At 48.2% G+C, this 13,264-nt stretch overlaps 1 protein-coding gene across 12 annotated transcripts in view; it reads right to left on the minus strand.

Moving 5' to 3' along the window:
* The window catches only part of RYR1 (ryanodine receptor 1), a 139,542-nt gene that overhangs the window by 96,401 nt on the left and 29,877 nt on the right, over positions 1–13,264 (minus strand). For all 12 annotated transcript variants that reach the window (XM_070949359.1, XM_070949358.1, XM_070949353.1 and 9 more), the window contains 11 exons: positions 11,925–12,046; positions 11,638–11,824; positions 10,693–10,828; positions 9,828–9,923; positions 8,130–8,248; positions 7,291–7,424; positions 5,956–6,197; positions 4,411–4,603; positions 2,982–3,198; positions 1,382–1,486; positions 382–485 (listed from right to left, as the gene is read on the minus strand). In XM_070949359.1, coding sequence (XP_070805460.1) covers positions 382–485; positions 1,382–1,486; positions 2,982–3,198; positions 4,411–4,603; positions 5,956–6,197; positions 7,291–7,424; positions 8,130–8,248; positions 9,828–9,923; positions 10,693–10,828; positions 11,638–11,824; positions 11,925–12,046 — 1,655 coding nt within the window. The remainder of the gene's footprint in view (positions 1–381; positions 486–1,381; positions 1,487–2,981; positions 3,199–4,410; positions 4,604–5,955; positions 6,198–7,290; positions 7,425–8,129; positions 8,249–9,827; positions 9,924–10,692; positions 10,829–11,637; positions 11,825–11,924; positions 12,047–13,264) is intronic.

Below are 13,264 nucleotides of genomic sequence, written 5' to 3' on the forward strand. Positions count from 1 at the left end.
AAAAGCTCAGAGAGTTCCAAGGACCCCGCAATCCTCCTCTTCCTCTTCCTCTCCTCAAACCCCACTCCCTTTTAGCCCTGATATTGTTACCTAGTTGGGTTATGAAATGTCTGCAGCGAGACAACGAAGCTCAGAGAGCTCCAAGGACCCCACGCTTCCTTTATGCTTCACCCAGACCGATTCCATTCGAACTGACGAAGACATTCCACTTATCGTGTCTTTCTCCGTTTTCTTTTAGCCATCCAAATTCCTCTGCTGTCACTGCTAAGCAACCTTTATCTAAATGTCCCTGCAATCTCCATCATGGGCTAGAGAGGATCTGGGCTAGAGGAGGCCACGGCTCAGGGATTCCCCCACCCCCCAGCCACCCCCATCACTCACTTGAGGGTCTCCCCCGACATCTGAAGGTTGTAATTGCGCTCCGGCTCAGGAAGGCTGTGGAAATCCAACAAACAAGGATGCAGGCGTTTGTTGTCATCCCGGATCTGAGATTTAAACAATGGTGGGTCAGCGGATCCTGGTTACAATTTCATCCAGGAGGCCAAAAAGAGATCTGGTGTCACCCGGGCTACGATCCCTATTCCGCCAACGACATGGATTATAAAGTTCGCATCCCTCGCGCGACGTCGTTGGGAGGTGCCTGGTGTCGTCGTGGCTTGTTAAGAACACCGAGGGCTACACAATCCTTCTTGCTGCCACACAAAGAAAGGTATAGTAACCTCCAACATCTTTTTGTGGCCCGCCAGCTGGCGGGAGACTTGGATGATGAAGAGGTTGGGGAGGAACTTGGGCCTCTTCTAAAGTCTGGGGAAGGCTCTGATGGATGCTCTGCGTCGGACGCAGAGATAGAGCCAGAGCCGTCCGATATTTCCCAACCACAGAAGAGGCAGCTGCCTTCAGAGGCTGATATGAGTGAGGAGAAAGAACAGCTGGGGCCTGTTCCAGATGTGCCTACGTGCAGAGCAGTTAAGGAGATGGGAGCAACGGAGGACAAGGAGTCGACTCGGGAAGCAAAACACACATGGACGCTGAATGGCCCCTCCCTGGCTGGGGAATCAATAGAAGGAAAGGGGAGTGGTGGTCATAGGAGACAACCGTTTGTATTTCTGAAGATTTGGCTCATCGTGTTTCGTGCCTCAGAGACTGCTTGCCAGAACTTAATTGGCAGCTTTGCACCTGGAAGCTCAGTGCTTGACAATTATCGCAAGGAACTGATAACTTTTGTTACTGCAGTTAACTCCTTGAAGGACTATTGCCTGGACTTTTTGGTGTGTGAATGCCATTAATTCACAGGAGGGGTTTTTGGGGACAAGGAATCTGTTTCTTGTTTCTGCTAAGGCTAGGTCAGTACACATCTGGGCTCCCGGAGAGCAGAACTCACCGGCCCATAGATCCATCCCTGCTCAATGCGAGTGAGGGCCCACAATTCGTGGATATTCTCTGCCAGTTTCTCCCGGATCTTCTCAAGGTGCGGAGACAATACGATCTGCGGGGATTTTTTTTTTTTTAAAAAAGAAAAAGATCGAGAATGAGACTACTAAAAGGCACTTTTTAGTAGCAGACCGTTTACTAGAGGTAGTCCTCAACTTACAGTTCATTTAGGGACCGTTCAAAGTTACAACGGCAGTGAAAAATGTGGCTTATGACCGTTTTTTCACACTTATGACTGTTGCAGCATGACGCAGGTAGTCGTGCGATTAAAATTCAGCTGCTGGACTTGTATGTATGACGGTTACAGAGTCCTGGAGTCATGGGATCCCCTTTCTGACAAGCAAAGTCACTGGGGAAGCCAGATTCACTTAACAACCGTCTTACTAAGTTAACAACTGCAGTGAGTCACTTAACAGCTGTGGCAGGGAAGGTCATAAAATGGGGCAAAACTCACTTCGCCAACGTCTCCCCCAGCCACAGAAATTTTGCACTTAACTGTGGTTGTAAGTTGAGGACTACCTATAATCAGATCTCAGCTTTTCTTAAACTACAGTATAACCATCATTTTCCCATTTCATCATACTTGTCACGCATGCATTATTAATATAGGTTTGATCGATTAGGTTGCTTGATTGTCAATTCATCGACCAGGAGAATAGATAAGATGGACAGCACAAAAATGGGAGAGGGGGAGAGCCTTCTCTGTGGCGGCACCAGCCCTCTGGAACGACCTACCCCCTGAGTTACACACGATATCAGACCTCCGGACTTTTCGTCAGGCCCTAAAAACACACTTATTTCATCTAGCTGGGCTGGCTTGATCCCGTCCTCTCAGTTTTAATTGATTCGGTTTTAATTTGGGTTGTTTTAAATTATTTGGGCCAAAATTATTTAATTGTTTTAAATTGTTTTTTAAATTTTGTATACAATGTTTTATTTTGGCTGTGCACCGCCCTGAGTCCTGCGGGAGAAGGGCAGTATAGAAATAAAATAAATAATAATAATAAATAATAATAATGAATTTATTTCTGTAGTGTGGGAGAGAAAGAGAGAGGGAGGAGGGAGGGAGGAAGGAAGGAGCACAGGAGGGAGGGAGAAAGAAAGGAGGGAGGGGGGAGGGAAGGAGAAGGGAGGAAGGAAAGAGAGAGCAAGACAGGGATGGAGGGAAGGAGGAAGGAAGGAGGGAGGGAGAAGGGAGGGAGGGAGGAAAGAGAGAGCAAGACAGGGATGGAGGGAAGGAGGAAGGAAGGAGGGAGGGAGAAGGGAGGGAGGGAGGAGAGAGGGAGGAAGGAAGGAAGGGAGGAAGGAGGGAGGGAAGAGAGAGAGAGCGAGGGAGGGAGTGAGGGAGAAAGAAAGGAAGGAAGGAAGGGAGCAAGGGAGGAAGGAAGGAGGGAGCAAGGAAGTGAGTGAATGAAGGAGAATGTGAAAGTGCCCACAAGTTCTGCCAGCGGCCATACTAATGACCGATTTTGCTCTCCAGACCCTAAACTTGCCGCATTTCCACATTTTGTTCTCAGGTTCTCTGCCCCAGGAAGCCGAGATGTCCCTACCTGGACGGTATCCACAGGGTAGGGGGTGAAGGAGGTGTGGGACAAGGATTGGGTTGGCCCCAGAAGGTTCCGGAAGCCGTTGATGTCATGCTTGTACTCCTTGATGGGCTCCACGCGCATCTTCTCCCGGGGGAGGACACCCTCGTAGCAGGGAGCGTAGCCCGGGGGCGGCAGGAATTTGAACTCTCCGTGGCGCCCCCCCAGGAGGAACCGCACTCTGGCAGGAAGGGAAAACATATCCGTCAGAGGTGGGTTTCACATAATTTTACCACCGAAAATGTGAGCGTGCGCGGCTTGCATACATGGCTAAATAGGACGGCATAGCGCCAGGGCAGGTGGGCGGGGTCAGGCCCACCTGCAGGTCGTCACTACCGGTTCGCCCAAACCGGTCCAAACCGGCTGGATACCACCCCTGACATTGATGCTTGTTCATTAATGGCCTGGATATATATTGGCCTTTCCTTCTGGGAACTCCTGCTCAAAATGAATTTTTCTGATTTTATTCTGGGACGTTCTTTTTTCTCCCGTTACACTATAATAATAATAATAATAATAATAATAATAATAATAATAATAATAATAATAATAATAATAATAATAATAATAATAATAATAATAATTTTATTTCTATACCGCCCTTCTCCCGAAGGACTCAGGGCGGTGTACAGCCTAATTAAAAACAGAATAAACATCAATTTAAAATAATTTAAAAATATTAAATAAATTTGGCTTAATTTAAAACCCCAAAAATTTAAAACATCCAATTTAAAATTATATTGCTAACCCAGCCTGGAGGAACTATACCCCGTATCTTTTCCCCTTCCTCTTTTCTTACTTTTCTCTGGTTTTGTTTTTCCTTTGTATTTTATACTTCGATCAACTAATACAAAAAGTTAAATCAGAAAAACCGTTTCAGTCCCAACTTTGGTTGTTAAGTCAGTTTCACTACCTGTCGTGAAATATCTGAATTTTGATGGACCTCCGGAATGAGCTGCCCCCGGAGATTCGTAGGATTACCGACCTGCGTACCTTTCGCCGTGCCCTAAAAACATTACTATTCCAACAAGCCGGGCCGGCCTAAATAATAATAATACTTTTACTATTTTAATGGGTTGTTTTATTAGAATTTTCGGCCAATTGATTTAATTGTTTTAACTTGTTTTTAATTTTTCTATTGTTATGGTTTTATTTCTGGCTGTACACCGCCCTGAGTCCTTCGGGAGAAGGGCGGTATAGAAATTTAATAAAATAAAATAAAATAAATAAAAAATAAACCACGAGGCCATGGAGATGCTTGAAATGCTCACGACGGTGAAAAACTACTTTTTTTCAGTGTTGCTGTAACTTTGAACGGTCGCTCAACGGATTGGTCGTAAGTCGAGGGAGACCTGTAGGTCTCATTTTTCACCCTACTGGGGGTCGAGCTTACTTGATGCCTGCCGAGAAGCTGATCACGGGGAAGAAAAGCCCGTCCAGGTTGAAGTTCTCGAACATGCCCTGTACCGGGAAGCCGTTGATACGGAAAGAGATGCTGGGCACACTCAAATCCAGGCAGCAGCTCACCACGTCGTCCGCCCCCAGCATGTGCTGCCCGGGGGATGCCACGGCCCGAGCCACGCGGCCTGCGCCAAGCGGAAAGGAGACAAAAAGGGAAATCACTCCGAGAAGAACACGGTTGAAGAGCCAAAGGTGAGAGAGTGAGACGGGCTTAAAGGATTTTGAAGATTTCTGCTCGGTAAAGCCAGAGCAGGATTTGATCAGCTGTTGACGGTCATAGAAATTGGACCTCTGCGTCCGATTTCTTATCATTTATATTTCTAGGGTTGAGTTTTCTGGCACCCTCAAGGAGAGAAGGATGTCTAGGGAGATTCTCACTCAGCCAGGTCACGGTTGTCCCAAAGGTTCTTTTTTTTTTTTTTCAAGAGGCAACTGGACTTTCTGGTTTTTCTTGGAAGACCTTTCGCTTCTCATCCAAGAAGCTTCTTCGGCTCTGACCTGATGGTGCGGAAGGCTCCACACCCATTTGCACGGCTCAGGTGAGCCTGAGGACACAGACAAACCTCCAAGTGGCCTCAACGACTCTCTAAAAGGATGCAAGTGACCAGCTGTCTGCAAGGAGCATAAATCCTTCCGTTCCCCACCATCCTGTCCGAGCTGAAGAAGCTTCCTGGATGAGAAGCGAAAGGTCTTCAAAAGAAAAAGCAAGAAAATCCAGTTGCTTCTTGAAAAAAACAGCACCTTTGGGACAAGGGGAGAAAGCACAGTAGGAGGGGGACATGTGAGGGGGACATGTCCACAAATGTGTCCGCCATCTGGACTTTCTTGACTCTCTCAGATGTCCCTGGTCCACTATTTGACATCTTTCTTTCTTTCTTTCTCTCCTTTCTTTCTTTCTTTCTTTCTTTCTTTCTTTCTTTCTTTCTTTTTCTTTCTCTCCCCTTCTTTCCTTCTACTTCCTTCCTTCTTTCTTTTTCTTTCTCTCTCTCTTTTCTCTCTCTCTCTTTTCTTCCTTCCTTCCTTTTCTTTCTTTCTCTCCTTTCTTTCTTTCCTTTTTCTTTCTCTCCCCCTTCTTTCCTTCCACTTCCTTCCTTCTTTCTTTCTCTCTCTCTCTTTTCTCTCTCTCTCTTTCCTTCCTTCCTTTTTTTCTTTCTTTCTTTCTTTTTCTCCCCTTTCTTTCTTTCTTTCCTCCCTCCCTTCTTTCTTTCCTGTCTTTTTCTTTTCCTTTCTCTCTGGAACCTTTCTTTCTTTCTTTCTTTCTTTCTTTCTTTCTTTCTTTCTTTCTTTCTTTCTTTCTTTCTTTCTTTCTTTCCTTCCTTCCTTCCTTCCTTCCTTCCTTCCTTCCTTCCTTCCTTCCTTCCTTCCCTTTTGACTGAAACCCCAGATTAAAGTTTTGTCTTTCTTCTGCCTCTCCCTCAGAGGTTTCAAATGCTGCGTCAACCCATTTGCCCTCAGTCACGGATGCTACGGAGCTCACCTGACCACAGGTGGAGACCATCGTAGCCAAAAGAATAAAGGTCATCCCCAACGCCGTTGCCGCCCCAGCCTTCTCCACCTCCTGGGTAGGGGCTGTAGCCTTCCACCATGGCCCAGCCGACTCGCATATGCGTGGCCTGAGGGGTCACAAAAGGCTCCACCGAGTCCACAATCATCTCGTAATACCACTTCTTGTACTGGGTGGATCCTTCGTGGGTGCCCAGAAAGATGTTGGGGCGCATGCTGAAAAGAGAAGAGAAGGCAGGGAAAAGAAAGGATCAGCACGGAAAACCGAGAACGCGGAGAAGAAGAATCCTGACCTTGGACGGTCTCCAAAAAGCTAAGCAGACATTAATAAGTATGTCCTCAGGGTCCCCTGAGTGATGCTCCTGGTTTCTGTAGTCTACTCAGGTGGCACCACTCAGGTGAGCCTGAGGACACAGATAAACCTCCAAGTGCTTCAATGACCCTCTAAAACAGTGTTTCTCAACCTTGGAAGCTTGAAGATGGGTGGACTTTAACTCCCAGAATCCCCCAGCCAGCAGCGCTGGCTGGGGGATTCTGGGAGTTGAAGTTCACCCATCTTCAAGCTACCAAGATTGAGAAACACTGCTCTAAAAGGATGCAAATGACCAGCTGCCTGCAAGGAGTATCAATCCTAAGAGCCTTGGTAGTACAGTGGTCTAAGGCACCCTGTTATTAAGCTGGTTATTAAGACCAGCTGCCTGCAATTACTGCAGGTTCGAATCTCGCCAAGGCTCAAGTTGACTCAGCCTTCCATCCTTTCTAAGGTAGGTAAATTGAGGACCCAGTTTGTGGGGGCAATAAGCTGACTTTGTATAAATATACAAAAGGATGAAGGCTATTGCTGAGCACATTGTAAGCCGCCCTGAGTCTCCGGAGAAGGGCGGCATATAAATCAAATTAAAAAAAAAAAATCCTTCCATTCTCCCACCATCCACTCAGAGCTGAAAAAGCTTCTTGGATGAGAAGTGAAACGTCTTCAAAAGAAAAAACCAAAAAGTCCAGTTGCCTCCTGAAAAAGCACCTTGGGACAACCACGTCCTGGATGACTGAGAATCTCTACAGACTTCCCCACACTTCTGGTCTTCCATTAAGGATCTTAAGATGTGGCCTTGCTGGTCAACCTGGGGTCTGGAGGGGTGGGTGCCATCCTGGAGGTGGTTATTAGATCGAATACAAGTGTCCACCTCAACTCCATTGTGTACCCCCCCACACACACACAATCTATCCTTGGTGTCTTTCTCCTCTTCGACGTCAGCCCAACCCCAGGAGACCCCCTTCAGAGGGACATCAAAGAGAACCAAGAGGCTACCTGGTGACGTGATTGATAAGCTTCGTTTGCAATAGCAGATCTCTCCCCGGCAGCAAGTTTTCGGTGATCAGGTTTTGATTGGAGCGGACGGCCACACCGTTGCAGACACACAGAGAACAGAGAACATCCAGCACCTGCCAAGGGAAGAGTCACTGATGGGTTGTGTTGTGTTGTATTGTGTTGGGATGGGTTGTGTTGTGTTGGGATCAGATGGGTTGGAATGAGTTGGGTTGGGTTGGGTTCAGGTAGGATGGGTTGGGATGAGTTGGGTTGGGTTGGAGTAGAGTAGAGTAGAGTAGAGTAGAGTAGAGTAGAGTAGAGTAGAGTAGAGTAGAGTAGAGTAGAGTAGAGTAGAATAGAATAGAATAGAATAGAATAGAATAGAATAGAATAGAATAGAATAGAATAGAATAGAATAGGTTTGAAAGTTTGAAAGGCAGGTTTCTAGTCCTCACTAAACATCCCAACCCTACTCCTTGCCTCAGGATTCCATGAACTTTGGTTATTAGGGTCCCAGAAAGGCCCTAGGGAAAAATAGGGTCCTAAATGAGGCATGAGAATTAATTTCATACTCATGATACGCTGAGAAGAAAAACAGCTACTCTACAGAGCAGAATTTAAGGCAGGGGCGAGCAGCTATGCAATTTGACCCCCTTGAGGACTTCAGCTCCCAGAATTCCTGAGCCAGCCATGCTGGCTCAGGAATTCTGGGAGCTGAAGTCCACAAGTCATCATGTTTTCCCCCACCTGTGTCCAACGTTGCTTGCCACAAAATGTAGGAACGCCAGAAGAAAATCACAAACACGGGTTCACACGCAAAAGCTCACACGCAAACCCACCTTGTGGTTGCGTCCATGTTTGTCCAAGAGAGAGATGATGGATTTGATGTGGTTTTCCTGGATGATATTCAGCACTTCCGGACTTTCAATGAGGACACAATATAACACCTCCAAAATGCCTGAAGAATGAGATTAAGGAGTATGTTTTCACACATTGCTCGGCGACAGTCCCCTGCCGTTTCCCTATTTAATTAAGATTAATTAAGTTCTTCTTCTCTTGGCAAGAATTGTGTGGCTTAAAATGGCTGCCAACGGCCTTCTGCGAATCCAGAAAGAAAATCACGAACCAGGTGGAATACAGATAAGTCCTCAGCTTACGACCCACCACCGAGCCAAAAATTTCCCATGGCTAAGCCAAACAGCTGTTTGGTAATCTTGTGGCCTGTTTTACGACCTTGCTTGCCACCGTTGCTCAGTGAATCACAGCAGTTGTTAAGTGAATGGCACGGTTGTTAAGTGAGTCTGGCTTGCCCGCTGACTTGGTCGCATGACCCCCGGGACTCTGGGACCGTCATAACTGTGAGTCAGTTACCAAGCACCTGAATTTGAATCACATGACCGAGGGGAATGTGTCAAAGGTCGCAAGTGTGAAACATGTCCGTAAGTCACTTTTTTCAGAGTGGTTGTAACGTCAAAGGGTCACTAAACAAATAGTCGTAAAACGAGGACTGCCTGTAATTCCACTTGAGAGCAGGCCCTGAAAATTAAAGTAGATCCTTATCCTGACAAAGTGATCTGTTTTCCAGGAACAGCAGACCTAGTGGTTTCAAGGAAGACTATGAAGGGGCCCAGCTCCCTTACTGCCTGGGGAGGGGAAGCCCCCCCCCCCCCCGTTCTGACCTAGGCTTCCTTAGAAAGTATAAAGCACAATCTTAGTCCCGCAAAACCTCTTTTATTCATACGACTTTCATTTACAGTCCGCAAGCCTTGATAAACAGTCTTTCAGAGGAAGGTTATCAATACCGACCTATCTCACGTAGAAAGCTGCCAGAGAGCTAATGTCCAGACGCAGGACAAGGCCAAACTCGGCACAGAATCACAAACAGAATTTTCAAATCTTGAATCGGCCAAATGAACTAATTGCTTCCTGGAAAAGCTCACGTCCCGTTCGCTTCTTTTATGCCTTATGGGAGGGGCCAATCATCTCCAAGCCTTACTCCCAAGTCGACCCTGTTTCCTTAATTGTTCCTGTCTTTTGGCAGCTCTGTGCATGCGCACACTGGGAACAGGCTCCCACTGTTCTTCTGCCTCGCTGCTGTCAGACTCTGGAGGCTACACATAACTATCAGATGGCCCTGCCCCCTCACCCTGCCTCCGATGCAGAGCCCCTGTCCGAGTTTTCCCCAGCCCCCAGGACTGGCCCAAGTTCCTCCCCAACCTCCTCACTGTCCGACTCTGCTGCCAGCTTTGTTGACCGCCGGCGGGCCACAACACCCCCAAACAGCGACAGCACTTAGACTTATATACCGCTTTCACAGTGCTTTCCAGCCCTCTCTAAGCGGTTTTACGGAGTTGGCCACTCGCCCACCAACAATCATTTTACCGACCTCGTAAGGACGGAAGGCTGAGTCAACCTTGAGCCGGTCAGGATCGAACTGCTGGCAGTTGGCAGAGTTAGCCTGCAATGCTGCGTTCTCACCACTGCGCCACCCACGGCTTTTGAATTTGAACCAAACTTGCAATTCCGCCTCCGCTCACCAGAGGACGCCTCCAGTCGGTCGAGTTTGCTGACCAGCCAGTCCAGATTGTTGGAAAACAGGGCGCAGTTGGAACGGTTCCCACGGATCAGCGAGGCTGCGTGGCAGGAAGGCAAGAAGGGGGTTAAGCCATCAGTTCATCCCCACGAGAAAATGTTTAAGTCATTTGCCTGTCATTTAGCTTATTCTCCAAACTACCAGCATAGCATTTCTCCACCTTGGCAACTTGGCAGTGCATGGACTTCAATTCCCAGGGTTCCCCAGTCAGTGTGAGGGTTACTGTCCCACCAGCACTGAAGATGTTACCTAGTTGGGTCATGCAACGTCTGCAAGCAAACCTCCAAGGTCAGAGAGCACCAAGGATCCCACAGCCTTCCTCCTCCTCCTCCCCTCCCCAAGAAACACCACCCTCTTCTAGCACTGATGACATTACCTAGTTGGGTCATGAAAGGTCTGCAAGCAAATCTCCAAGCTCAGAGAGCACCAAGGACCACACAGTCCTCCTCCTCCTCCTCCCCCAACAAACCCCACTCCCTTCTAGCACTGATGTTGTTACCTAGCTGGGTCATGAAACGTCTCCAAACAAACCACCAAGCTCATAGAGGACTCCATGAAACCTGGAGAAAGGTCTGCTTTCTACACCCACAACCACCTATTTTTTTTTTTCTAGGTTAGGCGCCCAGCAGACCCCTCCTCCTGGGGATCTCACCAAGCTAATGCCAGAGGGGGTGCTTTGTAAAAGTAGCAAGTAAACCCCAAGTGATTTGCAAGTCCCTTCCAACAACCTCCGGGATCGCGTCCTGTGGTTCAAAACACAGTCGCTGGTCACCCAAATAAACAGGGATCCTGTTGACGACTCGACCCACCCAAGAGTTCGTAGAGCAGGTTCACAATCTCCTTCCAAGACTCGGCCGCGTCCTCTCCAGCGAACTCAGCAAAGTGTGCAGCCGTGCTGTACACGTTGAGACGGTCGATGCAGTTCAGGACGAGAGTGATCATGCCCTGGAAAACAGCAGAGACACCCCCACTTCAGGCCAAATGGTTTCCCCCTCTCTGACCCGCCTGCCTTATCTTCATGTTTGAAAGGCAGCGAAGGAGCTGACGTGACAGGGGCGTGTGACCAGGGGTGAAATGCTCCCGGTTAGGACCGGATCACCTGATCCAGTAGCGATGGAGGCGGGTGGTTTGGAGAATCGGTAGCAAAAATCCCTGCCCTCCACATTGCCCAGCTGAGCCGCGCAGTCATCAGAGGCTTTTTTTTTTAGTTTTAAAAGCATTTTTTCTACAACCTCTTCAGCCGAAAAAATGCTTTTAAAAGTAAAAAAAAAAAAGCCTCTGATGATCACGCGGCTCAGCTGGGATCATCAGAGGCTTTTAAAAGCATTTTTTCTACAACCTCTTCTGCCAAAGAGGTTGTAGAAAAAATGCTTTTAAATTTTTTTTTAAAAAGCCTCTGCCGATCAGGCAAGTCAGCTGGGATTGTCAGAGGCTTTAAAAGCATTTTTTTTACAACCTCTTCAGCCGAAGAGGTTGTAGAAAAAATGGTTTTAAAAGTAAAAAAAAAAAGCCTCTGATGATCACGCGGCTCAGCTGGGATCATCAGAGGCTTTTAAAAGCATTTTTTCTACAATCTCTTCGGCCGAAGAGGTTGTAGAAAAAATGGTTTTAAAAGTAAAAAAAAAAAAAAAGTTGGCCACACCCACTCAGATATATTACCCCCCACCACCACCACCACCAAGCCATGCCCACAGAACCAGTAGTAACAACTTTTACATTTCACCACTGCCCTGAGGTCAGTATGACTTGCTCACCTCCTCCTGGAAGAGGTTCTGCCTGTTCTTTAGGGAACGGAGCTTCGTCTGCTTCTCTTCGTGCTGGAGGTCTTCTTCCGGATGCTGGAAGTAGTTGATGAGATCCTGCAAACTGAGGATCATCCCTTCAATGGGAAGAGTCACCGGAGTGCTGGACTTGGCCTTCCCGAGCAGGGTGTCCAGGCCTCTGGAGGATGGAGAAAGCGGGAGTCAAAGAGACTATAACAACGGCTCCCAAGAAGCTAGTCCCTGGTGATCCCAGGGGAAAGGACCCTCGTGACGCTTACTTGATGAACTGGTTATAAAGTCCCGAAGTGTTGTAGATCATCCGGGCGGCTTGGGATTGCTCGTGCTGGCAGCGGGTCAGCGAGAGGGCATCGTCCATATGCCCTTCCTGATGCAAGATGGCCTGGGGATGTGCAGAGATGCGTTAAGAAACTCTTGTGGGATCCTAAGCCCGGAAGGTACCTCGGAGGTCTTCTAGTCCAGGGGACCCCAATCTCTGGGCCGCGGCCCACTATGGACCTTGAGCCATTCAGAACCGGGCCGCAGAAGAGCCAGGTGAGCATCCATGCACATCCCCCGTGGCGTGAGCTCCATTTATGCAAGCGGCGATGTGCATGTGCTAATGGAGCCGCATACTGTCTGACCCAGCTCTCAAATACGACAAACCCTCCGTAGTTAAATCAAGGATTCCTTTATTAGGAGTTCCAGCAGCCCTGGCAAAAAGTCTCTCTCTCACTGCAGGCTAACAAATCCGTCCAGCAGGGAGATGAATAGTTGTCTGCCATGTCTATTCGTCTCCGCCCTCTGCCTTTTATCCCCAGAGCTAGGGTGGGGCTTCACTAGCAGTCATAGCTCTTCCGTCCCAAGGACCGGCCCATAGATTTCCACTGCTCTCCTCTCATCTGCCTTCTGTGCATCCATGCGTCAGGCACTGGACCCAGCTGTTCCTCCACTTCCTCATCAGCCACCTCTATTCCTAGGGGCTGTTGACTCTCCATCTGAGGGCGGACGGATGGCCCAGGCTCCACCTCTGTCTCTTTCTCTCTCTGACAGCTCCATTCTCTCTTCCCTCTCAGAGCTCTCAGGTTGCCTTGAGGCTGATCCTGACTCCCACGCCTCCTCCTCCTCTTCCTCTGATTTAGCTGCTGGAGAGGCCGGTGGCCAACAAGCCACAACACGTATGTGTCAGCGTTCCAGCACTGACATATGAAAGGAGAGGAGAAACTTGAATTGTTGCCTACTTAATTCCTTTGAAGATTCTGTTTCCTCGGAGATGGGAGGAGGGGGGACATTCCTGTGATCTGACGGAGATGGGATGAGGAGAGTGGCTTGGAAGATTGCCAATGAGACGCAGAGAATTGGGGATCGGAAAGGGAGGGATTGGGGGGCAAAGGTCAGTGCTGACCGCGAAAGAGCCAGGGACAGATCAATATGCTTAATAAAGAGAAAATTTCCTCAAAGATCGGCAGTTTGGAAATTCATTTATTTTGAGATAGCATCAAAACCTGACCGTACACTTGCCCGCCATTCACACAGAACCATCCCCCCTCCCTCCGTGCCGACCCACAAAGCCGAAAAAGTTGGGGAACTCTGTTCTGGTCCAACCCATTGCCCAAAGCAG

Source organism: Pituophis catenifer, unplaced genomic scaffold (assembly GCF_029215685.1).
Source record: "Pituophis catenifer annectens isolate HBS135680 unplaced genomic scaffold, rPitCat1.0.hap2 SCAF_9, whole genome shotgun sequence".
In the NCBI taxonomy this organism is placed as follows: domain Eukaryota; kingdom Metazoa; phylum Chordata; class Lepidosauria; order Squamata; family Colubridae; genus Pituophis; species Pituophis catenifer.